Source organism: Orycteropus afer, unplaced genomic scaffold, assembly GCF_000298275.1.
Source record: "Orycteropus afer afer isolate SDZICR_OR568_19922 unplaced genomic scaffold, OryAfe1.0 scaffold00313, whole genome shotgun sequence".
NCBI lineage: Eukaryota > Metazoa > Chordata > Mammalia > Tubulidentata > Orycteropodidae > Orycteropus > Orycteropus afer.
Genome location: NW_006921900.1, coordinates 669,577 through 696,681, shown reverse-complemented (window position 1 = coordinate 696,681; position 27,105 = coordinate 669,577). Strand labels below are relative to the sequence as shown.

Here is a 27,105-nt window from a genome sequence, read left to right as displayed (position 1 = left end):
TGTGATAGATTTATTTACAGTAATGACTACATATATGTATCTGCTGAGGCAGCTTACATACAAATAAAAACCTCATGGAATTTGGATTCTTGGTTTGGAGGTTTAGGATCATGGTTTCATGGGAAATACAGGTTAATTGGCATAGTAACATGTTTAGTGTCTTTGTTCTACCTCCTAGTTGGATGCTTAGTTCCTGGTATCTTTAAAGCTTGCAAGCCATCCAAGACAAAAGAGTTATTCTCTATTCACCTGGAACAACTGAGGAAGGAGAGTCTGGCCTAGGAGGAGGATATGGAATGTGTGGCTAATTGCCTCCACAAACAACTGTCAACTTTGCCATGAGATCAGAAGAAATGGATAGTGCCTGGCTACCGTTACTAAACATTCCAATCAAAGATTCCACAGAAGAATCCTGAACAAAAGGGTAGAATTTCAAAATTTCAAATTCTCATGGAGTCCACACATTCTGGAGCCAAGAAGGCTGGATAAACCCCTGAAATTATTGTCCTAAAATAATCTTTAAACATTAAACCAAAAATATCCCCGATGTCTTCAAGCCAAATAATAGTTTAGCTTAACTACTAAAAAAATGTCTTCCTCGAGCATTTTCCTTTTTTAAGAACTACCTACACAGGATCAAACTGACAGCAGTAACTTGAAAGATTAGATAGAAACCTTAGGGAGCAGTAAATTTATGTTAATGGGAGGAATAACTTACAAAAGGACGGTAAGAATGATTATACAATTCAAAGATTGTAATCAGTGTCACTGAATTGTACATTTAGAAACTGTTGGACTGGCATGTGTTTTGCTGTATATATTCTCAACAAAAGAAATCATCATTAATGATCTAAAGTTCTAAGACCAAGTCATTTTCAAAATCTTCAACTTGGAAGGGCATCCTAACTACAGAAAACTATAATTTACTGAGATCATAGAAGAATGCACATTGGGGCTGTGTGTGTGTTTATGTGTGTGTACATAATCCAAGGTTGCTAAGGACCACTCTGGCATTTGTAATTTATGATTTGAGTAAAGTCTGAATGTTCTCTAAATAATCTGAGTTTCAGCAGAGTACCGGGTAATAGTAGGCAATAATCAAGGTGTTACAAGAAGATCAAGTACCTAGTTTGTTTCAAGCAGACTAAACTTGAATAGAAATTTCCACTGAGTAAAAGAGATTAGAGAGAAGGACAAAATATGTAATAGATTGTACTTTACATTAACTTTTTATTTCCTATTTCCATACAGTGTTCAATACACAATAGTCAATTTTCTAAAACTTCAAATACAACTTTAGAATATTGAAAGTGAATCATCATAGCAGGAGCTGTGTATTACGTTTCTGTACAGATCAGATTATTTCTTCACAGAAGTAATCTTCTTAGATCCGGAGTGAAATATGGTAACTATATTTTGAAGGCACTGAAGAAGAAAGAGGTATTAGGGCTAAAAAATAATTCTAGTTATATAAAAAAAATGTAGATTTTTTTCACGAAAATTGAAAGAATGGTTAAGTGTTGGTAATATATTTGGTAATATGTAGGATTTGTACTTCAAACTGTGGCTATATTAGTTTATAAGTAATACCAGTAAATATATATTATGCCATTATGATTTCATTTTAAAAAAGTTATCAAAATAAGGGAAGTAGACTCTTGGCAAACAAAGTATTTCTTAGTAATTATACTTAGTGGAAGAGAATTCTACAAGTATTTTCATTTTGTTGTTGTTGTTGTTGTTATGCACTGCCAAGTTGGGCCTGACTCATAGTGACCCCTCCTTGGGTTTCCGAGGCAGTATCACTATGGAAGTAGATTGCCCCATCTTCCTTCTGAGGAGTGGCTGGTGGGTTTGAACCTCCAGCCTTCTGGTTAGCAGTCAAGTGCCTTTGGCACTACACTACCACAGCTCCTTTTTATTTTGTGGTAGTATATAATTATTATTTTTGAAATTAAATTATATGTCTTCCAAGTAAAGGTAGAAGGGAACAACTAATTTGAAGAATCAGCACAAACATCTCCCTTTTAAACAGACATATTCCAAGAGAAACCTTTAGCAACTGAAATTGGAGAACACACTGCATCCATGAAGCTGGAAGACAAAGCCATAAAAGAGGAATAATCTGAGGTCTATAACAACTTCTAAGAGATTTCTTTTTTATTTAATGACTGCTCCATTTAAAAATTTTAATGATAGCAAGGAATAACAGAATAGCTGGACGAAAATAATGAATCAATGAAACAGCAGCCTAAATAGGGAAATTCTATCAGAACTCAAAATTATTTAAAAAGTGACAATGATGGGAATAAAAAAAAATTACAGAAATGTATTCCAGATCAGGAGAATCAATGCAAAAACAGCATTAATTCCAAAGGCAGAAAAGAGAGCAAAGAAGCAATGATCAAAGAAATTATTAAAGACATTTCATTCCCTGGAGACGAAAAAGACATGAACCTTGAGGATGAAAGAGATGCCAGTGAATTCTTAAAATTAAAGAACATAGAATTTGTAAATTCCAGAGCTTAAAAAAAAAAGCTTCTAAAAGAAACCAAGCAGCAAAGAAGCAAATTTCTTACAAAGGAAAAAACTTATATGACACAAGACTTCTCATCTGTAGAACTAAATACTACATGAAAATGTGCCCAATCTCTAGAACCAAACCGAAACTAAACCCACTGCCACTGAGCCGATTTTGACTCATAGTGACCCCCACTGGTTTCCAAGGTGATAAATCTTTACGGAAATAGAGTGCCCCATCTTCCTTCCACCGAGTGGCTGGTGTGTTTGAATTGCCAACCTTCTGGTTAACAGTCAAATGCCTTAGGCACTGTGCCACCAGAGCTCCTTATTGTCTAGAACAGGAATCAATAAACTACAACACCATGGCCAAATCTGGCTGCTGCCTGTTTTTACAAATAAAGTTTAAGTGGAACACAGTCACACTCATCTATTTAAGTATAATCTATGGTGGCTTTCATATTAGAACAGCACAGTTGAGTTCTTGAGACATAGACTCTATGGCCTGCAAACCCTAACCAAAATATTTACTAACTGGAACTTGACAGAAAAAGTTTGCCAAGCCCTTGTCTAGGATTTTGAGAGAAAGAAAACCATGGCCCAATAGTTCTATTCTCATTCATGGATGTATTCAAAGTCTCAAATAAAGAAGCATCCTGAAAATATGCCACCCATTGGGGGAAAAAGAGAAAAAAAAAAGTTGTCATGGAGTCAGTTCCTATGACTCATAGCACCTCTAAAAGACAGAGCAAAATAAGGCTGTAATCTTACTGATGCAGACTATCACATCTTTCTCCCACGGAGTGACTGGTAGCTTCGAACAGCCCTTCTCAGTTAACAATCAAGCACTTAACAGCTGCATTACCAGGACTCCTCACACCTGAGGAATGCTGACGTTTTTACAGTGGATTTCGTTGTTTCACACCAAAGTAATGAGATGGACAATTAGGTTTGACATTATTCAATTTCCACCTCATAGCTGGTTGTCTCCTTCATCCATTAGTAATATTGACTTGTTCTGCTCATTTCCTTATAGATAACACAGCAATACATACCTGGCTTTGTGGATGATGATTAGCCTAAGAAGGGGAAAAAAATTGGTGAATTATGTGCTACTATGTTTGCATTGGAGCTCTGGTAGCATAGTGGCTAAGACACTTGCCTGCTAACCAGACGGCTGGTGGTTCAAACCCACCAGCCACTCCTCGGAAGGAAGGTTGGGCAATCCTACTTCTGTAGTGATACTGCCTCGGAAACCCAAGGAGGGGTCGCTATGAGTCGGGCCGACTCGATGGCACATAACAACAACAACAACAACATGTTTGCATTTCTTTGGTATTAGAATTAGTCATTCATTCAACATACAAATAATACGCTTGTGGGGGAAATTAAAAAAAGAAAAGAAAATTAATCTGGTGAAGAAAAGGGTGATGCCTCACCAGGACACTGTGTTATAATCTTAACTTTTTCAATATTTTACTTCCAGTTTCAATTTGGTTTATCACAAAGCTCTTAGCCATAATAATAATAATGCCTGAAACCTGCTCCCCTACCTATAACTGCAATCCCAAACACAGCATGTGAAATTTTTAAAGATTATGTGTTTCTCTAGAGGGCAGATAAGGACCACCAGGTAAAAGTTATATGATATAAAAAATAACTTTCTAATGTTCATATATTATAATATCTATATAAAGAACATGGGAGCTCTGGTGGCATAGTGCCTAAGGCATTTGACTGCTAACTAGAAAGCTGGCAGTTCAAAACCCTCACCAACCATTTCTTGGCAGGAAGGCTAGGCAATCTACTTCTATAATGATACTGCCCTGGAAACCCAAGAAGGAGTCACTATGAGTTGGATCCGACTCGATGGCAGTGAGTTTGGGTTTTTTTGGTATAAACAACATATATAGAATATAAGAAATATATTCATTAATATAAAGGACAACATTATAATCTTTTATAAAGTGGTCTAAAAATAAAATGAGCTGGCCTGTTCAATGGCAAGTTCCCAATTTCTGTAAGTATTAAAGTCAAAATTTAAAAAATCTTTTTATAACTACATAAATGGATGTAATTAAGCAAAGGCAGTAATACAAAGCATAGTGCAGTGTCACAACACAGGCATGAACGTGAAGGAAGGAGTGCCTAAGTCTGAATAGGGAATAGAAGCAGGATTCTGGACAAGACACTTACGCTGAGCATTAAATGATGATTAAGAGTAAGAACTAGAAAAGCGAAAGCAAAGAGACCTTCCAAAACTGAAAGAGGAAACTTAAAAAGAAAAAGTTTTCCTTTTTGTTAAATCTTTCAACAGAATCTAGACTTATTTTCTAGAAAATGAAAACACAGTTTTCAAGGGGTGGAGTAACCAGCTAAGGTTCAAGGTCACTTTGGTAGAGATGTAAAAGACTGAGAAGATAAGCATTTGGCAAGTTGGGAGGTCAGCGCAGTCATCTAGGGCAGAGAATTCAACCCCCACATTTGTCAAAGCCATTCATTACAGGCAAAGGCAACATTTCACTTGCTGGCACAAGTTTCTTTCTTTCTTTTTTAATACATTTTGTTGAAATGTAATTTATGTACAGTGAAATACACAAAACTAAAGTGGAACAAGTTTCTTGAAATCATCTCTTGGCCTCCTTTTTCAATGGATAAAATTATCTAACTCACTTTTCTGGGGGGAAAAGAACATGCTATAGTTCATTTTACAAAACAGAAAGAATCATCATAAAATCTGTTTTCATAAAGTAACATCCCAGTCTTGTAATACTATCAAAATGCTATCAGGAGAAATTTATAAAGGGATGTTTTATTGCTAAAGGTATTCAAAGAAATAGCTTCTCATGGCTCTTGACCACAGATGAGGTGTTAAGAAAAAAAAATGAATAAAATGGAGGCTACATCCAATCTGGGGGTTAGAAGTTCCCTAGGCTTGCCATAGGGATGTTCCATTACCTCCTACTGGAGGGGAAGAGAAAGAACTTGCTGATGAAGAGACGAGGAGGAGGGGAAGAAAAGGCACATGCTCTGCAAAGTCACGCTGGTATTTATACAGATTGTCACCACCCTGGCTTAAGAGCTATGGATGACAGGACTTAAACAGAAAAAATAAGACATTTTTTTATTCCTAATTCAAACACCTCTTAAAAAATTCTGCCTCTTCTCTGAAATGAACATATGTATATAGAAACATACATGAAACTAATAGACAATTTAATGTTTCAATTAAAAGCAAGAGCATGAAAAATGAATTAGAAAAGCAGTTACAACACCAAAGTTCTGTATGTAGGAAGTTTTAAGTCACCGAGGGTAGTCCTGTTAAGTGTTCAATAGTACATTCAAGGAATCATTAGGCTTGGATAGAGCATTTAGCAGGCTAACCTATTTTGCCAAGAAAAACAGGCTATTACCCCTAAAGAAATATCTTTTCATCTTAATGGACTGGGAGTTAACAAAAAGTAAATTATCACTCCTTCAAATGAGAATATATTCTAAAGTTGCTGCTGCAAAAGATAAAATAGACAATTCTGGAACAGGTCCAAGAAAGCCTAGCACGGGTGCACTTATCATGCAAATGAAAGGCCCTATTATAAATTAAAGCCTTGGCTGTTCTTCCTGTGTACTTAATCGACTACAAAATGACTCAGAAAAAGCTTAACCTTGTGATCAGTGTGCTTTCACATACATGTGACTTGGTGAAAGTTCTTCCTTGGGAAAATGTGACAATGTTCCCAAGAGCACCTAAAAAAAAAAAAACTCAGTACCGTCGAGTCGATTTCTACTTATAGCAACCCCTCCTTCAGTTTCCAAAGTAGTATCACTACGGAAGTAGATTGCCCAATCTTCCTTCCGAGGAGTGGCTGGTGGGTTTGAACCGCCAGCGTTCTGGTTAGCGTCAAATGCCTTAGGCACTATGCCACCAGTACCTATTCCATGACTAACAGTTTTCATGCAGTGCACAGCCAGGAAGGAGGGCCAGAAAATCCAGGTGGTAAAGCAATCTTAATGCGTGAGGTGTTAAGAAAAAAAAAAAAGGCACTTCCAAGGGCACTGGGGTGGAACCCCAGAGAACCAGGTGACAGTCACATTATCATTAACTGACTCTGTATCCTTAGGGAAGTCCCTTGACCTCCCTGGGCTTCAGTTATGCTGTGTGAAAAATGAAGAAGATGAAGCGAGAGCCCTAAGGGTTCGCTCCATCTCTCACATTGCCTAACTCCAGGGATGTTTTCAACTGCGTGGAGAGGAAGGTTATCCAAAACTCCTCCAAAGGCTTGGGTGATAGACAAAAGCATATTCCAAAATTACAACTGCTTTGATAATTTATTTTGAAAGTTCAAACAAAATTAATGAGGGGGATTTTTGTTAAGCAAGAGAGACATGTGTTAAAGGTTTAGAAACACTGCTTCCAGTAATAGCATGGGTTGTTGCGGTAAATCATATCAAAACATCAAACCATGTAGGATCTTAAAACTACTTATTTCTTGGCTTAGTAAAAATTAAACAAAAATAATTTTCTTGGACGCTGTGACAGTTATTTGTGGTAGCAGGGGTGTTAGAGTCTCCACAGAACATTACTAAATAATACCCAGAAACTAGATGGAAAATTCTATACATATCCAGCAGTTGTTAAACATTTGACTTGACACTCAGATTCAGGAGACACAATAGGTTTCAAATCTATTATTACTACATTTACTTAGCTTTATAGACAGATACAGAATAAGAGATACAGAAGGTACAGCATCTTGATCTTATCCCAGGCCCAGCACTTACCCTAGCCCATAGCTTCTTTTTCACTCCAATCCACATAAGAAGCAAAACAGACATAAGTCACCTTGACACACAGAAGCTGCAGCCTCAGTTTCCCATCAGTCTTTTAGATCAATCTAGTCCTATAAGCCAAAGCTTTACGTGCCAACTTATACCTCCCAGGTACGGAACTACATAGCAAACAAGGCAGACACAGATTCTTTGTTTATTTTAACTCTATCTTTTCCCAAACATCAGGGCAGTGAGAAGTTAAAATTCCAAGGTCTTTCCCCCAGGCAGGCCTGGCTCAGCCCAGGACTGGTATTAACCTTTACTCACAAATAACAAAAATGTCACAGCATCTTATAAAACAACTATTTCTGTCCTAATTTTTTAAATGCCCCTGTGCATATGCTAGAGTCCCTGGGTGGTGCAAATGGTCAAGCACTCAGGTATTAACTGAAGGTTGACAGTTTGAACCCATCCAGAGACACATAGGAAGAAAGTCCTGGCAATTTGCTTCCGAAAGGTTACAGCTATGAAAACCCTATGGAGGAACACATGAGATTGCTGAGAGCTGGAATTAACTCAACAGCAACCGATGGTGGTGGATGTACATGTTTATAATAATTTTTAAAATCCAGCTTTCCTATAAAGTGGCAAAATCCATTAAGTTATATAAACATCCCATGAATCTATAATAAATTTTGGCTTCACCTCAAGAACGCTTTCCTGAAAGTCTGTGATGTAAACCACATAATACTAGCCAATAAACATACAAATGATTTAGGAGAAGGTCTCTGCTCTTAGAGAGTCTAACTCTATAAGAAGAGAAAAATACACCCACAAGGAGAAATAATAAAACATGAGAATATACTGTAAGTACCTGGTAAAGGAGAATTAGAGAAGAAAGGAACTAATGTATTAAGGACAGCCAGGGAAGATTTCGAGAAGATAATTATTATTGATTACTAATAATAACTGCCACCTATAGATCTCCAAATACATGACGGACTACACCAGGTACTTCACATATTTTATGTTACCTCATCCTCTCAATAACAGAGTGTGGGTACTATTATTGTCTCAGTTTCCAGATGAGGAAATTTGCACTTTGAGATGTTAAATAATGTGACAAGAAATAAAGCCAAGATTTGAACTCAATCAGTCTGATTCCTAAGCCAATGATCTTAAGCACTAGACTAGAAGATACTGTCTTGAAGGAGCACATAAGATATTTGAGCCCAGAAAAACAGTAAACACAAAGTCACTTGTACAGTAATGTACACAGTGTTCTTAGATGACAATTCAACAGCAGCAAAAACAGCAGCAACAAGAGGGGCCACCTTGACTCAGCACTTACTATGTGCTAAACCCTTTACAGACACTATCGCATTTAAGCTTCGTACCAGACCTGTGGGGAGCTCTGGTAGCGAAGTGCCTAAGGCACTTGACTGCTAACCAGAAGGCTGGTGGTTCAAATCCACCAGCCACTCCTCAGAAGAAAGATGAGGCAATCTACTTCCATAATGATACTGCCTCGGAAACCCAAGGAGGGGTCGCTATGAGTCAGGTCCGATTCGATGGCACATAACAACAACAACAAACAACAACCAGACCTGTGAGGTAGGTTTCATTATACCCAGTTACGGGTAAGAAGGCTGAAATTGAAAGGAGTTAAGTGACTTCCCCAATGCACAAATTCAGAAAATGACAGACCTAGAATTCAAACCCAGATATCTGATTCCCAAAGTCTATGTTCTTTGCTACTTGACGACTTGATTGTTCGGGAAAGGAGAAAGAGTTAAGGTAGAAAGATATGTAAGGCCCTGAAAGTGGTCTGAACATTTGGATTTAACCAAATGTCCTTTTTTAGCAACAATTAGCTACCAGGAACCAGTGTCTGTTCAGATATAAAGACCTATCTAGTACACTATGAAAGGTTTGTACAGGGCAGTTACCCAGTGCAAAAAAGTATTTAGAAAAATTAATCTGGGCAGGAAACCAACTTGACATTTATTCCAATGGAAGAGACAGGAAAAATTAAAATAATAGACAAGATTCCCCAAAACTGAAATTAGAAAGAGATGAGTAATAAAAACATTACAAAGAAAAATGTGGTAACACTTGATAACTAGATGGATGGGAAAGAGACAAAGATAATTATATGTACACAAATTGGCTACTAAAGTTACAGTATATTAACAGAAATATGAAAAACACAAGGAGAATGATAAGAATGAATTTAGATATGCTGAAATTAAGGGGACAGTAGCACATCCAAGTAGTAACAAAAATTTGAACAGGGTAGAACAAACAAAAGAATACTGCAATATGCCTTCACAAACCTGCCTGGGTGAGACAGCTTGCTAATTAATTCCACAAAGGCAAAGACCAAACCAAAACTTCACTGCCATTGAGTTGATTCCACAGCAACCCTATAGGACAGAGCAGAATTGCCCCATATGGTTTTCAAGGCTACAAATTTTTACGGAAGCAGACTGCCTCATCTTTCTTCTGCAGAGAGATGCTGGTAGGTTTGAACTGTCAACCTTTTCATCAGTAGCTGAATATCTTAACCACTGCACCACCAGAGCTCTGCAGGTGAAGACCAGTTCCATCTTCTTCGCTGCTATATCCCTATCACACCTCACTCAGACTAGGTGCTCAATAAGTATGTGAAGAATAAAGTCAATGATCCAATCATATGTAAAGCTAGGCCTTCTGTGGATTTTTCAATTGCTGGGGCAATAAAATTCCATTTTTGCTTAAATCAGATTGAATCAGATTATATACCAGCATTGAGAAGATTTCTGGCTAATCTACTTGCCTAAGTAGCCCTCATTTTGAGGATAAGCCCAGTGAAGAGGTAGCTCCTCTATTTCTTTGAATAACCTGTTTGTTTTACCTTATACAAGATACAAAAATACCCCATGTGAAAATTTTTGCTTGGGAACTTGTAATTGCAACTAAGGATGCTGAAGGTCTCTCTTCTAAACCATGACAGTATAAGCAAATCAGAAAGATACAGTACAGAGGCTATACCAAGGACAATGTGAGCTCTGATCAGCTTGTCCTAAACACTGAAAAGCTAGATTTACACTTTACCACTGAAGTTGCCACATTCCAATCTGCTGACCAAAACCTACTGCCATCAAGTCCATTTCAACCCTAGAGAACAGAGTAGAACTGCCACAGAGGGTTTCCATAAATCTTTACAGAAGCAGAATGCCCCATCGTTCTCCTTCAGAGTAGCCAGTAGGTTCGAACAGTCAACCTTTTAATTAGTAGCCCAATGCCTTAACCACAGGGCCACCAGATTTTCTTCTAATCTGCTGATATAAGTAAAAATCCATGGTGCAGAACATGACACTGGGAGATAACAAACAGCAGAGACTGCCTACTAGAACAATGCTATAAACAACACTGAAGAGCATCAGCCCCCAGACTGCAGTCACAAGAAACAACAGACATAATCTCCTATCTCTCTGAAATCCAGATTACAAGTATATACAAAGAAAAGCACACAGGGGTAGGGGAAGGAAGCCACTGATATCACAAATACAACCTGCATAAATGCTAGGAAGGAAAAAGATAAAGAAGCAAACAATTTTGGGGGTGCACATTTTTATCTTCAGGCCCAAATCCTAAACTCCCATAATCTTAATAATCTGTATCTTTTCATTTGACACATACATTTGACATATATTTCAGATTGTAATACTTATGTTATTTACATACATTTTCTACCTCCTCAGCTAGACATATAATGAATAATTCTACCTTCCTTTAATAATAGCTATCATTTACTGAATAGCTTCTGTCTTGTAAGTGATGTGCTAAAAACCATATATAAATGATTTAGCTCACTTACTTGGACTGAGTTTATCCTAACCAGGAACTGCAACTAAAAGAATGGATCATGCCTCTTTCTTACTTTTCCCACTGCTGTATTTAAATAGAAGTAGAACAAATGCATGAAGGTATAAAGTGATGTATTTTAGCTCAACCTAAGGAAGATATTCTGGTAGTGCAGTGCCTAAGGCATTTGACTGCTAACCAGAAGGCTGATGGTTCAAACCCACCAGCCACTCCTTGGAAGGAAGATTGGGCAATCCATTTCCATAGTGACACTGCCTGCCTTGGAAACCCAAGGAAAGGTTGCTATCAGTCAGATCCAACTCGACGGCAGTGAGGTTATTTTATTTTGTTTTTTGGAAGGAAGATATTCTAGGAGGGTCAGAGAGGTGTTCTACAAAGGCTTGGGCTGCCTCTGGAAGAAGTGGTTACTAGAGGAGACAAAGTAGAATTTTAGCAGGGACATTATGGAGATTATGGAAATGATGCAAGTATCAGAGGGGCTGTTAAAACAGTCAGTCAGAATTGGGAAAGTATACTGGAGTTCAGCTTTAAGTCTAGAGAAGTAGTTGCATTAGGGTCAGAGCCCACAACTTCCTATCTTTCCTGATATATAAGCCTGGGCTACCCCAAGATATTCTGTACTCCATTATTGTCTCATTGTCTTTAAATGCTCACAATATTTTCTCTAGAAGATATGCAGGTATTGTACAATTCTGGATTCATCTGATCTACGGATAGGACACCAGGGAGGTGGATCCTATGTACTTTTGTTATTCTGGGTGTCTAGTAAAGCTGAATAGGTAATATAGGGGAAAGTTAAAGTAGCAGAGTAGACAATCCTCTTCTTATAGCAAGCCTTTGACCCTGACCCCCCTGCTTGATTGTATTAAGTTTACAGGTTATAGTGTTTTATTAAAAGGAGACAGAACATGGAAGAAAACTACATATAGCCATGTTGGGAGAAGGGGTTTCATTACAACCATTTAAGTCTTTGTCAAAAATGCACACCTCTAAGAAAGGTTTGAAGGAGCTCTGGCTGTGCAGTGGTTAAGGGATTTGGCTGCTAACCAAAAGTTCAATGGTTCAAACCTACCAGCCACTCCATGGAAAAAAAGATGAGGCAGTCCTCTTCCATAAAGGTTTACAGCCTTGGAAACCCAACATGGATCACTGTGAGTCAGAATCAACTTGTTGGCAGTGAGACTGGTTTTTCGAAGACAAGTTTGAGGCATTGTTTTATAAGATGGTACTCCAAGCTTGTTTTACATTTAGCTCTTTGACTGCTTGATAATGATAAAATCTCTTGAGCAGCTATTGGTCAGGGAATAGCATGTATAAAGGTCCAGCAGTAGAGAAAGCAAAGTGGGGTTGGGAAACTGGAACATAAGATTCTGAACCACAGAAGTAGGAATATATGAAACTGGAAAGAGAAGCAAAGCCAAGAATAGGAAGAGCTTTGTTAAGGAGTGTTTAACTTAAGGACAGCAGGAAGTCACTGAAAGACTTTAAACAGGTTTAAGAAGTGTTCAGAGTTGTATTTTAGAAATATTGTTTCAATTGCTATGTAGATAACGGATTGAGAAGGAGAAGAGAATATAAGACATGGACAGGAAGAGTTACGATGCTTTTACAGTAACCCATGCAAGAGAACATGGTAGTTCAGAACACAGTAGTAGTAACAGATGTGAAGATCCAATAAATATTCATTAGGTAAAATCACCAGGACTTGGCAAGAGAGAGTCAAGGATGACCGTGAGATTTCTGGCATGGTCACCTGGGTGATCAGTGGTGCCATGCAATGATATTAACACATGGGAGAAAGGACTGAGAAGAATATGGTTCAGTTTGGATCATGCTGTGTTTGAAATGCCCCCATGGCATCCAAGCAGAAATGTCTAGAAGGTAATTGCCAGATCTGAACTAGAGATACAAATGTGGAGCTCATTAGCATACAGACTCTGTAGAAGCCAACCCACAAGGTTAGAGTAACAGTCTGTGCTAAGAAAAAAAATACTGACCTTACTATTACTACAATTTATACTTCATAGTTTACAGAGGGCTTCACATTCAGGTACTTATTGTGAGTGTCCTGGAATAAATATGGAATTCAAGTTCATCACTAAAGGAAAAGCAACTCCCACTGGCCCAAACTTAACAAGTGAGACCAGAGATCTAACTCACCACAGTCTGCAATGTTCTAATACATCAATTCTAACATCATAATACTCACCAGTTGACAAGGCCTCCTCCCGAACCTCTCCCTCAGCAGGCTGGTGAATATTCCAGGACGTTTTAGGAAGCAAAGAAATTTCTTCAGGTGATGCTAACTTCACCATATCCATGTGGTTGCTCTGGAACTGGTACTGTGGGATGAAGCAAGTTTTGCCTCGTTGGAAAATGTCTTTGATGATCTCCTCTGTCTCAATTTCATCTTGCATGCTCAAAAAGATGGAAATTCTTTTGGACTTTTGATACTGACTATGGGCAATCACCTAAATGGGAAATGATAGCATTCATATTTTCAAAATGACACTTTTAAGAACTAATGACTTCCCTTAACAGCTTTTCCCTTCTTACTCAGCCTTCTCCAACTTTTTAGTCCCCCTCCCCAAAACAAGCAGAGTGGTATAGGGAGGTAAGACAGTGTTGACTCCCTATAGCTCTGGATCCAACACTTTCTTCTCTGATCCCTTTATACCTCTCTGCACATTCAATCTATCTGTTGTTGTTGTTGTTATGTGCCGTTGAGTAAGACCCAACTCATAGCAACCCCTTCTTCAGTTTCTGAGGCAGTATAACTATGGAAGTAGACTGCCCAACCCTCCTTCCGAGAAGTGGCTGGTGGGTTTGAACTGCCAGCCTTCTGGTTAGGAATCAAGTGCCTTAAGCACTACCCTACCAGGGCTCCTGTCCAATCTATGTAGGAGGTATAAAAAAATATCCATTAAAAACTCACTACAACCTGTGGGCTCGGGACCATAGTTGCAGGGGACATCAAGTTCAACTGGCATAACATACTACACAAAAACACTGTTCCACGCCCTACTTTGGTGAGTAGCGACTGGAATCTTAAAAGCTTGCAAGCGGCCATCTAGATGCAATGGTGGGTCTCTCCTCATCCAGAGCAGAGAAGAATGAAGAAAACCAAAGATTCATGGAAACAATTAGTCCAAGTGACTGGTACACCATGCAATCCTCAGCATATATGAGATCAGAAGAACTAAATGGTGCCTGGCTACCACTGTCAACCACTCGGAGAGGGATCTATGTAGGAGTTCCTGAATAGAATGGGAGAACAATGTGAAATAAAACTCAAAATCATTAAAAAAAAAAAAAAAAAAAAACGGGGGGTCTGATAGAGCCTGGTGGAACTACTGGTTTTATGGCTGCTAGCTGCCCTTCAGGTCTGGAATTGAACCCACTCATGTGGCTTCCAGCCAAACAAAAGACAGGCATATGAGCTGAACATTTACATTAGGTAGATATACTCCTTGCACAGATCAATCATGGGAGAATAAAAGGGCTGTTTATGCACAGGGAGACAGCTCAGAGGGCAGGAGTGCATGGAGGGATGGACACAAGGAAGAGGTAACTATGGGGAGGAAGTGGGAGGGGAGTTGTTGCATTGTAGGAAATTGCAGTCAATGTCATGAGACAAAGTGTATGTGAGCCGCTGTGTGGAAAGTGACTTTGCTCTGTAAACTTTCACCCAAATTGCAATAAAAATTTAAAAAAAAAAAAAAAAAAGTCACTACAGAGACCTGCTGTCTGTCTCAGGAATTCCAGTCTTGACCTCCACCTGTCCACTTAAGTAATGTTCAGTTATCCCCTCGTTTCTTTATTTTAACACTGAACCTTTATTCCTGTCAGGCTTCTCTCCTCCTAAATTTGATCCATTTAAAACCCAATTCAAGCTCTAGCTTTTCCTGACTTCTGCAGAATTCTTACTCCATTTAGTTAATATACCACTTAACACTTAATTAACTGTTGTTTCATGTGCCTTAAAATGCAATAGCCCTAATCAGACTGTAAGTTACTTGGAAGAGAATGTACCTTAAAATTCTCTTCACTCTCCCTCCACCCCAACCTTTTTTTTAAATCTCTTCTGTCAAATGATGTTAATATAATATGTTCACAAAAACAGACAGAGGGAGATGCTGGAGAGGCAGACTACCTAAAACCAGGCGGCAGGTTAAGAAGTGGACCTGAATAAAAGAATCCCTATGTGTTCAGTTTCATCAGGCATCAAGCTAAAAGGAACTGAGCTTTGCCTACACAGAAAAGTAACAATCTCAGGAGCTCACCCAGACATTTTTTCCCCCTTCCTTTCCTGTTCGTTCCTGTTCTCAGAGCTAAGAAGAAAAAGATACTGCAAAGGCATCTTCAAAATATGAGTAGTTAAAATATACAGGTAACTTACGCCACTGCTCAGAAGGAAGATGGGGCAATCTACTTCTGTAGTGAAACTGCCTCGGAAACCCAAGGAGGGGTCGCTATGAGTCGGGTCCGACTCGACAGCACATAACAACAACAACAACATATTCTTAATAAAAAGGACACAGAAATTAAGTAGATAGAGCATAACTTTTTGGTGAATTAAAAAGTTGCTATGAACACTGAAATAAGTAAAACAAATGAAAATGTGAAACCCAGACCTCGGGCAGACCTGAGGTTTTTGACACCCAAAATAAAGTAACTGAAATGTTTTCCTTGCTCTCTTTAAAGCTGAATACACTTACTCCTCATTTATCAACTATCTTGCTATCTGATTATTTTGCACTTACAAATAATAGTAAAAATCTACCATGTGACTAGTTTGCACATTAACAACGTACGTCTGGTAGTAGTGAATGCAGAGGTAACACTGGCTGTGATGGCTTCAGTTATGTGTCAGCTTGGCTGGGCCATGATTCTCAGTGGTTTATGTTGATAATTTGGTAGTTATGTAATGATGCTGTCATCCTCCATTTTTTTATACCACTGATTTTTGCATGATGACCTGGTCTTAGGAGCCTAACTATGTTGATTAGGATTAGTGAGGAATAGGTATAAAGGAAATCAAGAGCTGATTAAATATAGGTATACCTTGGAGACACTGCAGTTTTGGTTTAGACCACTATAATAAACCAAATACCACAATGAAGCAAGTAACACAAATGTCTCAATTTCCCAGTGCATACAGAAGTTATGTTTATAAAAACAAAGTTATGTTTACACTATACTGTAGTCTACTAAGTGTGCAATAGCATTATAAGAAAGTTTGAAATATTGTGAGAATTACCAAAATGTGATACAGAAACATGAAGTGAGCACATGCTGTTGGAAAAATGGCACAGAGCAGACTTGCTCAAACCAGGGTTGCCAAAAACCTTCAATATGCAAAAAACGCAGTACCTCCCAAGTGCAATAAAGTGAAGCGCAATAAAAAGAGGCATGCCTGTAGTCACAAACAACAGTTAAACTTCTGTGTGAGACCGTGCATACACATTTCTCTTTCTTCCTTGCTTAAATCTAATTTATATGACAGTAAAGAAGAACATAAAGGAAAATCCACAACAGCACTGAGAACAAGAAAATAGAGATTAGACCAGTTTCTGTAAAACACACAACAGATGCAACAGTATTGACAGACATGGACAGAAGCAGAACACAACACTCAGAGAAGATGGATGCAATGGAAGTAGACTCCATTCTTCCCATGAAAATTCAGCATGACTACAAAAGGCAGAGAAATCCCCACTAATTATCACAACTTCATTATCAAGCATTTTGGAAAATCAAAACACAAGATAACCCAAAAAAAACTCACTGCTGTCAAGTCGATTCTAACTCATAGCAACTCTATAGGACAGAACAGAACTGTCCCACAGAGTTTCCAAAGATGTAAATCTTTACAAAAGCAGACTGCCATATCTTTCTCCTATGGTGTAACTGGTGGGTTCAAACAGCCAGCCATTCAATTAAGTGCCTTAACTAAGTGCCTTAACTACTTAACCAGGGCTCCTTAAAACACAAAATCCACCAAAACCAAACTCACTGCCATCGAGTGGATCCTGACTCACAGCAACCCCTCCTTGGGTTTCCAAGGCAGTTATCCCTTTGGAAGTAGATTGCCCAATCTTCCTTCCGAGGAGTAGCTGGTGGGTTTGAACCGCCAGCGTGCTGGTTAGCAGTCAAATGCCTTAGGCACTACCCACCAGAGCTCCCAAAACACAAAATAGAAGATAAAAAAGATATAAACAAAGATGGCTCAGGAGGAAACTGAGATAATGCAGAGAACAGAGAAAGTTTCTTAAAATTCTGATTAGTTTTCTCAGACAAATTCAAGAAGATAATTGCATCTATAAAACAACAGTAGGCAGCAATAGTCAGGTAGCAATCATAAAATGAAAATAATCATTGGAAATTAAAATTAAAATTTCTAAAATTAAAACAATTTGGGAGATAGGCTTAAAATAGGAAAAGAAAGTCAAAGAAATGGGAAAAATTAGGGGGGAAAATGTCAATTTAGGATTTTTACTATTTGATTAACAGGAATTCTAGAAAATTTCAAAGGAAAAAGAAATAATCAAATATATAATAGACAGATAAAAACATTGGTGATCAGTCAGAATGGCAGAATCCAAACTATCAAACAAGTATGAAGGTAAAATAGACATTTTCTAAAATGCTTAGAATATGTTTTAAAATGCTTTTTAATGTATTAAAAGTTATCTGACATACATTTTCTGGGGGAAAAAAAACTAAGAAAGAGGAAGGTATTGATTTCAAGAAATAGTCCTTACCCAGAAGTAAAGGAAGAACTCCAGGGCAATGGTTGTACAAAGAAATAGAAGGCATGCAGACAACCAGGAGCAGGAGATGGGAGTGCTTTCAAGAAGAGAGAAAGTTCATTTTATGGACCAAGTTTGCTGGTCTGATAGAGCCTGATGGAACCACTGAGACTATGACCCTTAGCAGCCCTTCAGGTCTGGAATTAAACCTACACCTGTGGCTTCCAGCCAAACAAAAGACAGGCATAGGAGCTGAGTATTTATACTAGGTAGATAGACTCCTTGGAGAGACCAATCATGGGAGAATAGAAGGGCTGTGTATGCACAGGAGACAGGTCAGGGGGCAGGAGTGCATGGGAGAGAAGGACACAGGGAAGAGGTGTCTATGGGGAGGAAATGGGAGGGAAGCTGTTACATTGTGGGAAACTGCAATCAATTGTTATGAGATAAAGTGTACGTGAGCTGCTTGATAGTAAATGAATTTGCTCTGTAAACTTTCACCCAAATCACAATAAAATTTTTTTAAAAAAAAGAAGAAAGAAAGTTCATATTAAAAGACAAAAATGTCTAAGAATCTGTTGATAAGATAAAGGTATCTTCTTGTTCTGTCAAAAAGAAAAAAAATAAAAGCAATTAGAAACTCTTAGGAAAACAGAGTTACATTAGACGGTTATGAACCAAATAGGTGTAAACTAAATCATGGTATGATTTTGGGTAGAACATAAAATATTTGGTATTGATGCTTAAAAACATGCCCCTGCAAGCCACACATATCTAGTGACACAGAATTATGTATCTTTTTCTTTTTTTAATGCATTTTATTGAAATATAATTATGTACAGTGAAATACCCAAAACTAAAGTGACATGCATGGGTCAATGCATTTTTTTTTCAGTGTTCCCTCCCCTCCCCTCCCACCCCTAGCAACCAACAAAGAAAGTTTCCCTCTATATATAAATCTTTCCTTGACTCTCCACAACAACAAACTAATTCTATATTTGTCCTTCTGTGATTCACTTATTTCACTCAGCATAATGTCCTCCAAGTTCATCCATATTATGTGGTGTTTTGCAGACTCTACATCATTCTTTAGTGCTGCATGGCACTCCAGTATGTGTATGTACCATAGTTTGGTCATCCACTCTTCCGCTGATGGGCACATAGGCTGTTTCCACATTTTTGCTATTATAAATAGTGCTGTGATGAACATGAGCATGCATGTATCTGTTCCTATCCTGGTTCTCACCTCTCTAGGATATATACCTAGTAATGTGATTGCTGGGTCAATGGTATCTCCAATTCCAACTTTCTAAGGAACCACAATATTGCTTTCCACGGTGGTTGTGTCACTTCACAGTCACACAAATAGTGTATGAGAGTCCCAATCTCTCCACATCCCCATGAGCATTTGTTATTTTCTGTCTCACTGAACCTTGCCATCAGTGCTGGGGTGAGGCGGTATATCTCATTGTTGTTTTGATTTACACCTCTCTGATGGCCAATGATTGTGAGCATCTTTTCATGTATTAGCTGACTACCTGAATATCCTCCTTGGTGAAGTGCCTATTCATGTCTTCTGCCCATTTTTCAATTAGATTGTTAATTCCTTTGGTGTTGAGGTGGAGGAGTTTTCCATCAATCTTAGAGATAAGTCCCTTCCCAGATATGTAATTATCAGCAAATATGAATTTGTTGCTGTCATTTTTGCCATGTGTTTTTTCATTGTGTCAATTTCTTTGTTCCATATAATTGAGCTTGTTTTGTTTATGAATCATGCTATCACTTCCTTCATTGCTATTGTTTTAGTATTTGCTGAATATTTATGCTGGTCCTCTTTTTTATTTTGATGTGAAGGTTTATCATTTTTCTTTGAGGTTACCCTGTGATTTATAATTTTCTTCCCAAGTTTAGAACAGTCCATTCTATTATCTTGTAGTTGTGTTGACTTCCCTACCATCTAGAAGTTCTGTAACTATACAGATTTTTTTTCCCTCTTTTTGGTTTGTAGTTGTCCTCATTTGTCGGTTGGTGTCTCTGGTTCCATGTTTACAATCTTGTAGGCTTATTTACTTCGGATACTTCCATAGCTGGGTTGGTTTCTGGGTTATATCATCATGTATGTTAATGGCCAATTGTTGTTGGCTATTGTTGCTTCTCTGTCCAAAGGGCTCCCTTTAGCAGCTCTTGTAAGGTTGGTCTAGTTTTAACAAATTCCCTTAATTTCTGCTTATCTGGAAATGTCTTGATTTCACCATCATATTTGAGGAACAATTTTGCTGGGTACATAATTCTTGGTTGGAAATTTTTCTCTTTCAGTGTTTTATATATACCATCCCACTGTCTCCTTACCGGCACGGTTTCTGTCAAGAAATTCGAGCTTAGTCTTATTGGTTGCCCCTTGTAGGTAACTTTTCATTTTTCCTGTGCTGCGCTCATGATTCTTTCTTTGTCTTTGGTTTTGATGAGTTTGATGATGATATGCCTTGGTGGTTTTCTTTTGGGGTCTATCCTGTTTGGGGTTCATTGGACTTCCTGAATGAATATATTCTCATCTTTCATCATATCAGGGAAGTTCTCCTCCAACAATTCTTGGACAATTTTCTCAGTGCCTTCATTTTTCTCTTCCTGTTCTGGAATTCCAAGGACACGTAGGTTATTCCTTTTGATGGTATCCCACGTGAACCTTAGGCTTTCTTCATTTTGTTTTGATCTTTTTTCTGATTGATCCCTTTTCAAAGAAGTATTCAGGTATTTGTCTTCAATCTCATTAATTCTGTCTTCCATTGCATCAATTCTACTCCTTTGCCCTTTTAATGTGTTATCTATTTCTGACAATTTAGTACTAATCTTCTGGATTTCTATCTGTAGATTTAGAATCATTTCTAATTTTTCATTGCTTTTGTCATTTTGCCCTTGTATTTTCTTCCAAAATTCTTCTAGGGTTTTATCTGTGTTTTCCTTGGTCTGTCTCTCAATCCTTTGAAGATACCTAAATATAATTATTTTTAATTGCTTATCAGGGAGTTCCAATGCTGTGTCTTCCTCAGGGATGTGTTTTGGGTATGTATCCTGGTCCCTTGTTTCTCCTGCTTTATCTTGCTTCTTTGTGTGGACTGTGATGCTCTGTTGTCTCTGAGGCATTGTGACATTTTTGTATTTATATTTAATTGGTGATTATATGTTGGAGTGACTTGCCCAGAATTTTCATTTTCTTAGTTTTGTTTGTATGTTATCTATATAGGCAGGGTACTGTGCTATGCTCCTCTATTCACTAGTAGACAGTACTTATACACTCACCACCTGTCTCCTTTCCTTTGTCAGCCTCTCGTACGTTCTTGCTGACCTTGGCAAACAGAGCCTGTTCTTACGTCCATGGAATCCGAATAAGAATGCTATCACTTTAAAATCCAAAATGGTTGCCACTTGTAAACATTCAAAACGGCTGCACCCTCGGTCACTTTAAATACCCAAAATGGCCACCGCTTGTAAACATTCAAAATGGCTGTACCCTCGGTCACTTTAAATATCCAAAATGGCCGCTGCTTGTAAACATTCAAAATGGCTGTGCCCTCGGTCACTTTAAATATCCAAAATGGCCACCACTTGTAAACATTCAAAATGGCTGTGCCCTTGGTCGCTTTAAATATCCAAAATTGCTGCCATGTGTAAACATGCACCCTCCGGACAGCTGAAAGTCCACAGGTCAGGTTGTCTCCCTCCTTGCTGTTTCCCTTCCTGGTCACAGGCCACCAGAGCAGTTGTCCCTGCAGCCCTTGGTGACTGGGACTGATCTTTAGGTCAATTCTCAGGTCCCAGCACCACTTGGAAATATTCAGGCTCTTGGTCTCATCACAGTAGCTGACAGTCCACAGCTCCGACTGTCTCTGTACTCACTGTTTTCATTCAGGTTTTTCCATTAGTTGGTGCCTAATCCACTTCTGTATAGTTCCTTTCAGAGCTCAGGGTTCCAGGATTATTTTCTGTATCTCTGTCAACTGGTTTTTCTTTTCTTTGTTGAAGAGGGTCTGTGTTGCTTGTCTGCCTATTCCTTCATCTTACCAGAAGTCCCAGAATGATGTATCTTTTTCTTGCAGATTCAATCATAAAACTTGATTCTACAGTGATATTTACACATTCAAAATATTTTTAAATGTTATTTACTGGAATATCAAATCTAGTAATCAGCCACACATAATTGTTTAGCAGACTCATAGTTATAGAACAGAACATCATAAAACTTGACAACATAAGTATAATAATATAAATGTCAGAGATTTCAAGATGGAAAAAAGAAGCAAAAAGGCATCAACTTCCTCATCTTATTTAGTTGGGGCATCAAGAAATGGCATAATGTTGAATCTCTTTACCACATATTTATTACTTTTCTAACAAATTCACAAATTATAAAAATGGTGCTGTGTCAACATGAATAAATATGGTCTTTGTTTAACTATAGGGAAAAGGAGGGAACTCTGGTGGCACAATGCCTAAGGCATTTGACTGCTAACCAGAAGGCTGTGGTTCAAACCCACCAGTTGCTCCACAGAAGGAAGATGAGGCAATCTACTTCCATAAAAATTTACTAGAAGATGGCGCAATCTACTTCCGTAGTGATACTGCCTCGGAAACCCAAGGAGGGGTTGATATGAGTCAGGTCTGACTCGACGGCACATAGTAACAACAACAACAACCTTAGAAACCCAGTGGGGGTTGCTATGAATTGGAATCATTTAAATGGCAGTGGATTTGGTTTTATAGGGAAAATGGCATCACTTAATACCTTTACTGAACATTCACTACAGCAACACACTATTGTAGTCCCAAAACATTTCTTTAACTTTTGCTTTACATTGGTGTTTCAGACTATGATCCATTGGTTGGTCATAAAATCAATCGTGACCATAAAATAGAAATTATTGAAGTTTCTTGCACATAGGAAGAATAATCGTATTGCAAAACTTCTTGTATGTGTATGTATGCTTGTGTGAGACAAATGTATTTAGTACTGAGGGTAATGGGTCAGCTTTTTAAGTTTTCTCTCTCCTCCAATACCAGCCCTAAGTTGTCATTCTCTTGCTATCAGTAGTTCTGCCTCTGTGTAGGTACTATTCCTACCCAAAATTTATGAGTTCTAATCTGCTAAACAAAGAAACCAAACTGAATTCATTTTTATTTCCCCTACTTCCCTCCAAAATCTACCCCAACTCCAACATTCCTTGTGCCTGATAACTTAATATAATCCCCCCAAGCTCCAAATTTTGGAGTCATAGGTGCCCCCTCTCCTTCCAGTCCTCTCTGACCTCTATTCAATCATCTTCCAAATCCTTTTGATTCTCAGAGTCTCTCATTGACTTGCTTTTTCTTCTATCTTCACTGCTAGTGCCCTGGTTTGCATCTTTATTACCTCTCACTTCAGTTATCACAACAGACCTGTACTAGCCTTATCTTTTTTCCTTTCTCCTCTCCCCAACCCATTTTCCAAAATGCTGCCAGTATATTCTTCCTAAAGAATACATAATATGTACAACACTGAACACATCCCTTTACACATTCCCTTAATGCTCACAACAGGCCTTACTTGCTGCCATCGAGTCAGATTCGATTCATAGCGACCCCTCCTTGGGTTTCCGAGGTGGTATCACTACGAAAGTAGATTGCCCCATCTTCCTTCCGAGGAGTGGCTGGTGGGTTTGAACTGCCAGCCTCCTGGTTAGCAGTCAAGTGCCTTAGGCATTATGCTACCAGAGCTCCTACAATAGGCCTAGAAGGCTGATATTATCCCATTTCATAAATAAGAAACCAGAGGTTGAGAGAGATTAGGAAACTTGCCCAAGGCCACAAAAAACTAGTAAGCAATGCAGTCAGATTAAATCCAGATCTAGGTAGGTCAGGAAAAAAAAAAAAACACAGTGGCCATTGAGTCAATTCCAACTCTTGACAATCTCTTGCATTGTAGAGCAGAACTGTGCCCTAGGGTTTTCTTGGCTGTAATCTTTATGGAATCATACCATCAATGTGGGAGCTCTGGTAGCACTTGACTGCTAACCAGAAGGCTGGCGGTTCAAACCCACCAACCACTCCTTGGAAGGAAGGCTGGGCAATGTACTTCCATAGTGATACTGCCTCGGAAACCCAAGGAGGGATCGCTATGAGTCAGGCCAGACTCAACGGCAAATAACAACAACAACAACAACACTGCCTCGAAAGCCCAAGGAGGGGCACTATGAGTCGGGGCCAACTCGACGGCACATAACAACAACAACAACAACACTGCCTCGAAAGCCCAAGGAGGGGCACTATGAGTCGGGGCCAACTCGACGGCACATAACAACAACAACAACAACAACCGTCAATGTAGCCACTGTAGTTTCAAAGCCCATGTTAAATTGTGTCCTTCAGTATCTTGCCTATATATCCCTGCACTTGTTTTTCCTCCTCATCTTTCCCGTCACATCTTGTTCTGCAAATCCATCTCAAACTTCTCCCTATAAAAAACTTTCAGATTTCCTCTCCCCTAGGCTATGTTCTCACAACACTGGTGTTTACCTTTATCATATCTGTCTGTCCTGCAATTCTATATTAAAAAAAAAAAAAATCAAACTCACTGCTATGAGTTGATTCTAACTCATAGCCATCTCTACTGTGTTTCCAAGGCTGTAAATCTTTAAGGAAGCAGATTGCCTCATCTTTCTTCCATGGAGCAGCTGGTGGTTTCAAACCAGACCTTTAGGTTATGCCTTAACCACTACACTACCAAAGGTGCTTGCAATTGTATATGCACGTCTTTTTCCTCTCCTAGATTCTCTGCTCATTCAGGGCAATAACCACCATCTCTGTTCAGCCCTACAATTCCAGTATATAACAAAGAGTAAATTATAATAGGTGTTTAAAATATCTGAACTTAATTTTAAGCACCATGAAAGTAAGGACAAGATCATATGTTTCTCTGCAAACACTAAAGCACCAAGAAATACCTTCCTCGTAATAGCTACAATAATTTAGTTTGAATGAATAAATTCACATCTGCATAAACTCCCTCATGCATGCCTAAATATATGAAGGTGGGAGAGGAGAGTATATTTGCTTTGTTGCTTTAATCCATGAGAAATTTGAAGGTTAGGAACTAATGGATGATAGAGCACTGAGGGTAATAAAAGAATTCTTATGACAGATCTAATTTCAAAGAACATTAAGGAAGGGAATGCTTATGTCAAATCTCCGAATATCCATTGTTATCTCTGTCTGAGACAGGATGATGGGAAAGACAGATCACTAGTCTGATTTACAACACAATACTATTACATACATTTTCATGGGATATTGATTTTTTTTTTTTTTTTTTTTTGGTGTTCTAGTGTCCTACATAAATTAACCTCCCAAATATCTTTAGAATATGCCTTCATGACAAGATGTGACTGACTTACTGATATCCTGACAGTACACAAAATATATAGCAAGGTGAAAAGGCCTAGAAACAAAACTGACATTTCCTAACCAACCGACAAAGGAATCTCACTCATTCCTGTAATTTCCTCTTCTCTGCTTCCTACCTTCTTGGGCAGCCTGTATAAAATAATCAGTTCTTTCTTCCATTGGGAGCTCTGGTGACACAGTGCCTAAGGCATTTGACTACTATGAGTCGAGTCAAACTCAAAGGCAGTGCATTTGGCTTTTGTTTTCTTCCATTAGTTCAAAAAAACCATATCATGCTGCTATGTGACAGGGAGCTTTGGTGGCTTAGTGCCTAAGGCCTTTGACTGGTAACCAGAAGCCTGACAGTTCAAGCCCACAAGCCACTCCTCAGAAGGCAGTCTGGGCAATCTACTTTCCTACTGTTATCACACCTCGGAAACCCAAGGAGGGGTCGCTATGAGTCCGTCCGACTCAACGGCAGTGTGTTTGGTTTTGGGTTTTGGCTATCTGACAGGATATAGCTAGACATTGAGGCTAAGGCATTTGACTGCTAACCAGAAAGCTGGTGGTTCAAACCCACCAGCCACTCCTCAAATGGCAGACTGGGCAATCTATTTCCACAGAGATACTGCCTAGGAAACCCAAGGAGGGGTCGCTATGAGTCGGAATTGACTTCACAGTAGTGAGTTTGGGTTGGTTGTTTTCTTGTTGTTGTTGGGTTTTTTTGTTGTTTGTTTGTTTGTTTTTGAGGTTAAGACACAGTTTCAGTGCCCCAACTCTGTGTCTCAGTGCAATGCAGTCAATACCTGTCTCCTGTCCTTTGGCATCTCTACATCCTTTCTTAGTGCTCCCTGCTCTGAAGTAAATGCATCATTTTCTGGTCACTTTACTGATATAATTGGACTCTTACTCGGAACTCACCATAAGACCCACTGAAGGACTTTAGCGCTCAGGTGTTCCACCCCTCTTTTCCACAGGATCTTTCTGCTGTCACCCTGCTCTCCTGTATGCCTCTCACTCCTGCACCTTCTATTACTCCAACTGAGGACTTCCCAAGCACCATAGGTGCCATCAACCCAACCAAACTCCCCTTCCTGGGAGAAGTCTGTTACCCACTACTACCAATAGCACCATGACATTCACCACTCTCCCCGCCATTAAGACCTGGAGGAACGCGACAGCTGTGAAAGGATGAGTGGACGGAAAACGGGCGCGCGCCAAGGGTACGTGCACGCGCCGAGGAGACTTGTACTTGAGAGGAAGGAAGGAGGCCGTGCGCGAGCCGGAAAAACGTGCGCACGCTGGAAGGGACGTGCGCGCGCCGGCAAGCTGAGCCTGCGCACATTCACAAGCCCGGTGCCTCCGAGCCATTAAGTGGGTACCCATAGATTCCAGCTCCGCGCGGTCTCGCACCTTCTGGGTCAGCAGACAGGATTGGCGTAGTCGCTCCTGGGTACTCATCGCCTGTAGACGCTGCTTCAGCTCGGCCCGAAGGCTCCGCTTGGCACCACTCACAGCTGCCGCCGCCATTTCACACCGAAGCTGGGTCCAGTTACACCCTCAGCGCCCTGCAGTTTAGCCCTTGACGGTACCCAGAGGGGTCTGCCAACCTGAGGGAGGGTCAAGGCTCCCGGAGAAGCGCCCCCTCTTCGGGATTTCTGGCCCCGCGGCGCGCCACGCCCCTTCCACGCCCCCCGCCTTTAGGACCCAGCCTTCGTGCAGCCTTGTGGCGTTAGTTCTCTAATCCCGCCCCTTCTCTGCACGTAGAAGCGATGGGAGTGTG

At 39.3% G+C, this 27,105-nt stretch overlaps 1 protein-coding gene across 1 annotated transcript in view; it reads right to left on the bottom strand.

Annotated features, from left to right (window-relative positions):
• Positions 1-26,852, bottom strand: part of MTHFS (methenyltetrahydrofolate synthetase) — a 77,578-nt gene extending 50,726 nt beyond the window's left edge. Inside the window, exons 1-2 of the mRNA XM_007951819.1 lie at positions 26,736-26,852; positions 13,367-13,628 (exon numbers count right to left, since the gene is read on the bottom strand). Coding sequence (XP_007950010.1) covers positions 13,367-13,628; positions 26,736-26,852 — 379 coding nt within the window. The remainder of the gene's footprint in view (positions 1-13,366; positions 13,629-26,735) is intronic.
• Positions 26,853-27,105: the final 253 nt, after the last annotated feature.